This window comes from Tasmannia lanceolata, unplaced genomic scaffold, assembly GCF_043159265.1.
Source record: "Tasmannia lanceolata isolate RefF3 unplaced genomic scaffold, GAP_Taslan_0.1 ptg000013l, whole genome shotgun sequence".
In the NCBI taxonomy this organism is placed as follows: domain Eukaryota; kingdom Viridiplantae; phylum Streptophyta; class Magnoliopsida; order Canellales; family Winteraceae; genus Tasmannia; species Tasmannia lanceolata.
This window is the reverse complement of record NW_027518690.1, coordinates 38,167,570-38,176,671: the sequence shown is the minus strand read 5'-3', so window position 1 is coordinate 38,176,671 and position 9,102 is coordinate 38,167,570. Positions and strand designations below refer to the sequence as shown.

Below are 9,102 nucleotides of genomic sequence, written 5' to 3'. Positions count from 1 at the left end.
GCTAAGGGTATTTTTGTCATTACAAGTGGTTTTAGCAATTAAACTACTTTAATTCCGGTTCTGAAAAAGAAATATTCGGTAAAAAGGCTAATAAAGATCAACAAGAGAGAGCGAGAGATGGGCCCCACGAAAGCGAAATAATCGAATTAGTCGGTATTGGGCGGCAGATTTAACATAATTAAGCTCCTTTCTCCACTTTCTTCATTCCCATAAATATCCTCTTCTCTCCCCTTTCTCTCCCATTCTCAAACAAACAATACACACTCTCTTGAAAGCTCTTCTAATTTATCTCAAAACGGTGCTTCTTTTTCTTGACACTTTCTCTACAAAAATCTTCTGAAATGGGGAAGAATGAGGAGGTAGCTGAGCCAGGCGAGTTCTCGGCCAAAGACTACACAGACCCACCTCCAGCACCACTGATAGACTCCAAGGAATTGACGAAATGGTCGTTCTACAGAGCGTTGATCGCCGAGTTCATAGCCACACTGCTGTTTCTCTACATAACTGTGGCAACTGTAATTGGGTACAAGAGCTCGGTTGACCCCTTAACACACACTGGCCCTGATGTGGCCTGTGGTGGGGTCGGAATCCTCGGCATCGCTTGGGCCTTCGGCGGGATGATCTTCATCCTCGTCTACTGCACTGCCGGTATTTCTGGTCAGTATATGACAAAACCTAACAGTGGCTAAAACCAGTATCGCTCGGGAAGTCACTAAAAATCAGGAAACAAAATACTCTACTAAAAATAGTATGTACTTTTTCCTGATTTTTAGCCACTTCTCATTCTCCTCTTTGAAGAAAGGAAAAATTTCCATCAGAGATGTTTTTCTTGCAATCCAATCAGGGCCTAAATAATCTAATCTCTCTCGTATTTTGGAGTTCTTGTGGAAGGTCCGTCGTAAATATAGGAATTGTAGTCTCTCTTTCGACCTTTTTAATGTCTTCTACTCTTATTGTTTTTATTATTTGTTTTGTCTAGAAAATAGATGGCTTTGGTTAGTGCTAGTAGGATCGAAACTCGGAGAACACCTTCCATTTTTCATTATTTTTTCCCAAGCCTATTCTTTCATTACAAAAAAAAAATCTTACCAATTTCCTATAAATATCAACTTCGTTTTCCAAGCCTCTTCTTTCAAATTTCTGACTTGGGTTCTCTTCTCTAACCGTTTTTTTTTTTTTAAAAAAAAAATTATTATAGACGCGATCTCAAGTAGGCGCAGATTAGCACAATGTAATTGACGTTTTCTATCGTGTGCAGGGGGACACATCAACCCGGCCGTGACGTTCGGTCTGTTCCTAGCGAGGAAGGTATCTCTGATCCGAGCCGTGATGTACATGGTGGCTCAGTGCCTTGGAGCCATATGTGGAGTGGGCTTGGTGAAGGGCTTCCAAAAGTCTTACTACGTTAGGTACGGGGGTGGAGCCAACGAGCTGTCACATGGCTACAGCAAGGGCGTGGGTCTAGGCGCCGAAATTATCGGCACCTTTGTTCTCGTCTATACTGTTTTCTCCGCCACTGATCCCAAGAGAAGCGCTCGAGACTCCCACGTCCCGGTAAGCTACCCTTTAGTCCTTAGCTAACGTGCGCCCCCACTCCCTTCATGTTGCGTATCTTCTTGTGGTGCATAGTACGCATGGTGCAGGTTTGGGGGATAATTTGAACATTTGTTATGAAATTGATCTTCAATTCAATTTCTCCTGCAGGTTTTGGCACCACTCCCAATTGGGTTTGCTGTTTTCATGGTTCATTTGGCTACTATTCCGATCACAGGCACCGGAATCAACCCTGCCAGGAGCTTCGGCGCTGCGGTCATCTACAACAAGGATAAGGCTTGGGATGATCAGGTCTATTGTGTTATCCTTTCACCTTTGTCACTAAAATAGTTCACGAGAGTATTTTTGACATCATATGTTAGTGGGTATTTGGTTGTTGGTTGGGTGTGTGGCTCGATGTACTTTGAGGAGATTTTATAGGTGTAAGCTTTAATAGTCCATTATTTTTCAAAATGTACTGTATGGCCAGCACAATAAGATGATCCAAACCGTCCATTTGATGTGGCCCAAAAAATTACCATATCCTAGCACTCCGATCTATAGAGTTTTCCAAAATATGTAAATCACAATAGATTGGAGGGTTGGAATCATCCTATCTAAATGAATTTTGGGCGACAAACTATATACGTTGTGGCCCATCAAATGGACAGTTTGGGGCATCCTATGGCGCAGCCCCTACAGTACATTTTGGAAAATACCACATAAAAACTAGAGCTCGAAAACTTCACACCCTTCATTCTCACTTCAAATTTTAATTACTCCAATTTTTTCATTGGCTAGATAGAATGGCTAGATTCCATTCCCCGAGGCCGGAATCAGCCAAAAGATCGATCTTGATCGATAAACTCATAAATTTTCTTTCTATGTGTTTGTTTCAGTGGATCTTCTGGGTGGGGCCTTTCATCGGCGCCGCCATTGCTGCCGCCTACCACCAGTACATTCTCCGAGCAGGGGCCATGAAAGCTCTAGGGTCCTTCAGGAGCAACCCCCGCGTCTGATTTTCCCTTGTTTTTCCTTTGTTGTTTGGTATGGTGAACTAGAAGGATCTTTCCAAAGAATAATGGAGTGGAAGTCTTTATAGGTGTGGTCATGTGTAGAGTGGGGGGAGAGAGATGAGGACCATGGAATTGTAGATAAATCCCTTGTGAGGCTTTATGTAATCCCATTTCTCTGTCTCCATGTTATTAGCTTTTTCCTTGAATATATTCAAGTGTTTTCTTCTTCTTCTTAAAGATGGTATATGCTGTTATGCTTTCATTACAGAGTAATGTCCTGAAGTTAACCTCCGGCCATGGCGATTTCATCGTTAGGGGTTATCTTTTCTACAGAGAAATGGTAAAAAGTTTCAAATAAACAAAGTTTTGGCTGAGCTCAAGGAAATTTGAATTTTAGCCAAAATTATTAGGAGGTAGAAATCAGAGGGGCTCTTTTTCAACTACTCACCTACCTTCATTTTGGGGAAAAATATTCTTCTATTGGTTTGGTTTTAAATTCCACACAAGCCCCGGTTTTAAAAAAGGGTTATTGGTTTTAAAGTTATATGGTAATAGAAGTAATTATAGATTAATGGGTAGTTAAAGTTGGCTTAACTACTAGTTGTATTAGAATAATATTCTATCTATAATTCTAGTCTATCTTTGATGGATGCATATCTCTTTTCAGTGATTAAAATTAATCAGTGAATTTTGAGAATTCATGATAGAAAACGGTTTGTTGTAACTTGAGTGCCTAACCCCTTCCAATTCCTTAAATAGACATTGTACCCATCTCTTGATGGTAGACAGATTAAATTTGAGTCATGTTTATTATTTTAAGAGAACTAATGAGCTATGTATAAGTTTGGTCTAAACATTTTTTTTGTGACACTTATAAGAAGCATTTTGATATTAATATTAGAAGAAGATGAAAGAGAGAGGACAGTGGAGATTTTTCTTCTTCTTTGGGGTTGCTATGAGCAGATGGATTTGGGTTTATCGTCATCCATTAATGCTTAATAAATAATTCAGTAAATATGACGAGATTATTAGTTTTGAGTTTCTCCGAGGAGAAAAGGAATAGGTTTTTAAGGCAGCTTCGGATTCCTTGCTTTGAGCTGGAATTTTCAGTTTCCAAGTTTGTGTGAATAATTAATTAGTTTATCAAACTTATCTTCTACTTATTTTCATGGCCGTTTAGCCTTTATTTTATGGACTTGGTAGCTTTGAACTGTTGGGTGAAGTTCCTATGTTTAGTGGTTAAATGGCGGATGACCTCTTTCTTTAATTAGTTTAGAGAGAGAGACTTTTTTGCCTTTGTTTTATGGGTTTTGCTAACTAGTTAAGGAGAATTAAAAGCTCTCTGTTTTACTCGTTTTCAGATGGCAGCCCATCTTTTCCCACGTTTCATTAAATGCCCGCTACTTTTGTCAGAGGGGTGTCTATATCAAAAACAGCTTTCTATTATTAGCATAGTTAAATAGTAAGAATAGTTGCTTTGATATTGACACTCCTCAAAAGCCTCTCTTTTCTAAGGCTGCCAATGGGGCGTGACCGGATGTTGTATTCCCCGTGTCCCCGCTTCGGGGATGGGGGGGAATACCTAATCCCCATCCCCGCCTCACACAAAAATTCTCACTTCAAAAAAGCTTTTTAACACCCAAAAAAAGGAAAAGACAAGCCGTGTTTGTGCACTTATAAAAATCTGGTAGTGCCAATATCACTAGCATAAAAAAATAATTACTGTTAACTTAAAAAACACTAAAAAAATACTAAAATAAGAGGATATTAATAATGGCTTGCATATTAAAACGGGTCGGGGCGGGGCGGGGCCATCTCCATCCCCGCCCCCGCTTCAGGGAATTTTTTAAGTCCCCATCCCCGCCCCGTCCTCTCTCCAAGTTGGGGAATCCCCGCCCCTTACGGGCCGGGCCGGGGCGGATCCTCGTTTTAACAGGGGAAATTGCCAGCCCTACTCTTTTCTTATCCCTACCTATAATAGAGTTAGTATAGGAAAAGACAAACAAAAGGGTGAAAATTCAGGGAAAGGGTAGAAGAGAAATCATGTGATGGGTGCCCATACACACCCGTATTTTTCAAAATGTACGGTTTGGCCCACTCCATAGGATGTTCCAAACCATCCATCTGTTGGGCCACAATGTAAATAGGTTGTGCCCCAAAAATCATGTCCATAGGCTGATCATAACCCTCCTTAACCTTCAATCTATTGAAGTTTGCTATGGATCGGAGGGATATGATCATCCTATGGAAATGATTTTTGGGGCGCAACCAATTTACGTTGTGGCCCAATAAATGGACGGTTTGGATCATCCTATGGAGTGGGCCGCATCGTAAATTTTGAAAATTATGGGTTTGTATTGCCACCCATTAGCCCATCACAACTAGAAAAAATGGAAAATAATGACGATATATTTTTGGTCCATTTTTTTTTACTTTTTACAGCCCCGTCCAGTGCATTTATGACTCATCTTTTACACTAAAGTGGGTTGTCCCAAGTAATAAAAGGGTTGAATATGTCATCCCCTATATTTGAAACCGGAAACTTCTCGTTTAGGCACAAAAACCGCATCCTCTTATTTTGTAGAACGAATGGGACATTGGGACCTAGACCTAGCAAACGCGACCTGTGCTTGCGGGTCGACCTAACTCACCCGCAAATTTGCGGGCACGGGTCGGGGTTTTAGTGACCTGCTGTGGACCCCGATCCTAAGAGGACGGTGAGGGAACGAGTCCCTAACACCCTCTGGATCTCCACAACGTGAAGGAGAGCTCTGCCAAGGAACTCTCGAAACTGTTGCCACCCTCACAGCATAGCATGAGTGACGATACAAAACAAATGAGATACATCCTGATCGGGAGCCAAGGCTCGAAACCGAGATGTACCTAAAAATAACTCAGAGTCGCCATCCATGGATGCGCCATGTAACAAAAAACAAATGCTCTGTTTGCAATGGATAACCAGAGATACAAAAGGTCTGTGCCTGATGACGAATGGAGAAGGTCCGAAGAGCGCCCCCAATTCGCCCGAGTGCGAACACTTGGTCTCTTATGCCATTTATTATTAACTTCGAAGAATTTTTGGGCAAAAATCATGTGAAATGGGAACAATCCTCAGGAGTCGTCTATCTAAGCATGCATTTCCTGAGAATAAAAATAATAAGCATACACAACATAAATGAAAGAGGTGTCACCTAAATATTGCTAGGTTATGAGTGACATACCTAACTGGTGTCTAAGTTCTGGTGGACGAAAACATGCATGCTACAGCTACAGGTATAAGGTCTGCGCATGAAAGTAAGAAAACATAGCAAAACACACAACATAACAAAACAACAAATCCTAAGACTCTAAACGATTTAGCCCGAGTCCTCGGATGGTCTGATATTCATCCAAAGAAGCCTACGTATCCCCGCCTCTACGAGAATCAAGGCAACGTAGTTCTTCGCGCCTATTCTAAACTAGGATGCCTAGACTCGATTTAAAAGACCGGACCAGTTATTAAAGTTTCTTGAACGATTATTTAAATTCCAGTGAATTGTAGATTTTAGGACACCCTATATGCCCTAACTAAATGCAGGTTAGCCCTAAGCTAATGCAGGTGGTTCCTACAACCTATGTGTAACTAGGCTGTGCGTCCTAAGAAAAACAATGTGATCACTAGCGTATCCAAGACCTAGTCATCAGTCGGCGATGTGAATCGCCAACTGACCGGACGGAGGCGTAACAAACCCCTAACTCTAACACAAACACAAACAAACACACAACAAATCAAAGACAAACTCCTAACTCTAAACCTAACTCTCTATCTAGGAGAAACTCCTAACTCTAAAGGAAGAGCTTTTTAAAAATACGGTTTTTAAAGAAAAAATGGTTAAAGTATATTTATTTAAAAAGTTTGGCTGGACTTGAGATATGTATCCCATGCTGCACTACGTACCTCGTGGAAGAGGATCAAGTCAACGTAGTTTGAAACGAACTTTCCTAATACTCTATAAAACTCAACACTTTAGATTTTTTAAAGGTTTTTTATGTTTTCAAATGTTTTTGAAGTGCTTTTATATTTTTGACGTTTAAAAAGTGTGTTAACACCCTTCAGCTAAAGGGGATCCGATAGAAGAGCCTCCTTACCAACCATATCGCGGTAGAGTAATTTTAGAGGGAAACGGGATCCCTAAAGCTTAAGGGGAAAGAAATCAAAGCAGAGGGGACTAAAATCCCCAAAGAGCAGAACAATATCAAAGAGACGAAAACAAAACTAACGAGCCCTAATCAATCTCCAAAGGAGACGATATCAAACCCGCGAGGAAAAACCCTAAACAAACGATAGACGAAAAGCTTCCTAAACAAAAAGGGACCGACAACAACTCTATAAGAAAAACTATTAAACGATCAGTCACTTAGAAAGGGTCCTAACTGGCTAAACACTCTAAGAGGAGAGAATCCCTTAACCTGCGAAAACTCTAAGGCAGGAAGAGAAGAGGCTGGCTTAAGAAACATTCCATCGTTGCCGAACCCAAGAGAAGTGTTCTCAAAATCGATGGAATCTCGAAACTCGAAAGGATCCCGAGGAACGTGCAAAGAATAGTCCCGAAAAAGAAACAAAACCCCTCAAACCTTGTGAAGACCCTAAGATGGGAAAAAAGATAGGAAGGGCAAGGGGCTGGCTCAAGAAATATTCCGTCATCACCTGAACCCTACGGAAAGCTACTGAAGGCCATCTCATACTTCAATGAAAATTTTAACAACAAGAGGAAGACTCAAAACTTGATGCGAATATCAAACACCAAGACAGCCTCGAATTCTAATGAAATTCCTAAAAGCATCTGACGAAAGTCTGAAAGAGAACAATACACCATTCTAGGATAACTTGCAATAATGCTCCACAAGACATATATGATTTCATGAAGATAGAGGAGGGGGACAATCCACAGGGTGCCAAGATATCAGCTTGATAAAACCAAAGATATTTCAGAAGCAAGACATAAAATAAGGCAATTTATGCCCTTGCACCCACAACACGGGGCAAAGAAATCATTTAATCACTATTATCCATTCATCCTACATTACTCTCCAATAAAAAAAATAAGAGAACAAGAATGTAACTCAACAAAGAAACTGCCAACATGCATTGGGGAGGGTCAAATTTAAGAAATCTGCAGATGCTCCAGAATCCAAGAGAACAAGCAAATCAGTTATCCATCTAGTAACACCCATAGCATGGGGTCTCCTGTGAAATCAGATGATACTTGTATCATCTGATTTCTTACATCAATTAGGCATACGCCACTTCAACCTCTATTCACCATAGAAATTGAAATTGAAATCAAATCCAATAAGCAAATTGACATTAAACCCATGAAAGAATGATATACTACCAGTAAACGAAGTAAATATCTACACATAATTCGGCAGTAGAGAAGAGAATTAGGAATATTACCTGAGCTTGTCGAAGGTAGAAACCAACAAAGAAATGACCAGAGAACAATTGTAATACCGATGAGACTGACGATCGGAGAAGATGAGATGATGGTATAGCTCAAATTCCAGCGCCTGAAGGGGAATCCAATGGAGTTTGCAGATGTGCGAAGATAGTGATTAAGAAAGAGGTTTAAGTAGTGAGATAAGTGGTCAGAGGCCGGTTAAAATTTCCAGAGAAGAGGGTTCTGAAATGGTCTCCAAAATCTAAAGTTCAAAGAGGGGTTTTTGAAATGGGTTTCGGAAAAGGGGTCCGTGAAGATGGAAAGGGATGTGGAGAATGGAATCTGCTATGAAATGGAAGATGGGGTCTGAAATAGGGGTCGATTCGAACGGACGAGATGATCAGAGATATCATGAAGATGGGCTGGAGTTTAGAGACAATGGTGGCAAACTAACAGCAACGACAGGTCTCCAAACCCTCCTCCTTGATATTCTACATGAAGTCACCGATCCTACACTTCTCCTTCTTGCTGATTTGAAGATGAAAATGAAATCGACGGTGGCTGGTTTTAATGGCAATCGGTCGGATTCCGGCAAGATTGCCGGAATAAGTGGATTTGGGTTTGGAGGTGCCGGATTTAATGGGTTTTGAAGTGGTTTTTAGTAACAGAGAAGATGCCGAAGGAGGTTGGGTACGAAAATGGTGGCGGTGGCTTGTGGTGGTGGTTGGGGTTCTTAGGATCGGTTGAAATGGGTTTTTGAGGAGAGAACGAAATGGGTTTGAGGGAGAATGAAATGGTGGGAATGGACTTTATGGAGGTTGGGGTGGAAATGGGTTTGGGTGTTGCAGGTGGTGGTAGAGGGATGGGGGTTGTCGGATTCCGGCGAGAATCCGACCGGAGAAGAAAGGTTTGGTTGGAGGGAGTGGCCGGATTTAATGGCGGTGGGTGGTGGTTAAAAAAAAAGAAGAGGAATGAGAAAATGGTGGCTGTGATGGGGGCGATGGAGGTGACCACAATGGTAGGTGGGTTTTGAAATGGATGGAAGAGGGTTTGAAGAGGGTTTGAAGAGGGAGTGGTAAAGAGGAGGTGGCAGTTAGGAGAAAGGGTTTGAGATGGGTTTGCAGAGATAGGAT

At 41.3% G+C, this 9,102-nt stretch overlaps 1 protein-coding gene across 1 annotated transcript; it reads left to right on the top strand.

Moving 5' to 3' along the window:
- The first annotated feature begins 228 nt into the window (after positions 1-228).
- LOC143890055 (aquaporin PIP2-4-like) lies at positions 229-2,786 on the top strand. The gene is made up of 4 exons (XM_077394596.1): positions 229-657; positions 1,259-1,554; positions 1,705-1,845; positions 2,433-2,786. The coding sequence occupies exons 1-4, from the start codon at positions 342-344 to the stop codon at positions 2,550-2,552; spliced, it is 873 nt and encodes a 290-aa protein (XP_077250711.1). The 5' UTR covers positions 229-341; the 3' UTR covers positions 2,553-2,786.
- The last annotated feature ends 6,316 nt before the right edge of the window (positions 2,787-9,102 follow it).

Bases quoted from the DNA above. Each gene is read 5' to 3' on its own strand.
- LOC143890055 (XM_077394596.1), top strand. From the start codon at position 342: ATGGGGAAGAATGAGGAGGTAGCTGAGCCAGGCGAGTTCTCGGCCAAA. The intron at 658-1,258 runs GTCAGTATATGA...TATCGTGTGCAG, and splicing joins CTGCACTGCCGGTATTTCTG to GGGGACACATCAACCCGGCC. The intron at 1,846-2,432 runs GTCTATTGTGTT...TGTTTGTTTCAG, and splicing joins ATAAGGCTTGGGATGATCAG to TGGATCTTCTGGGTGGGGCC.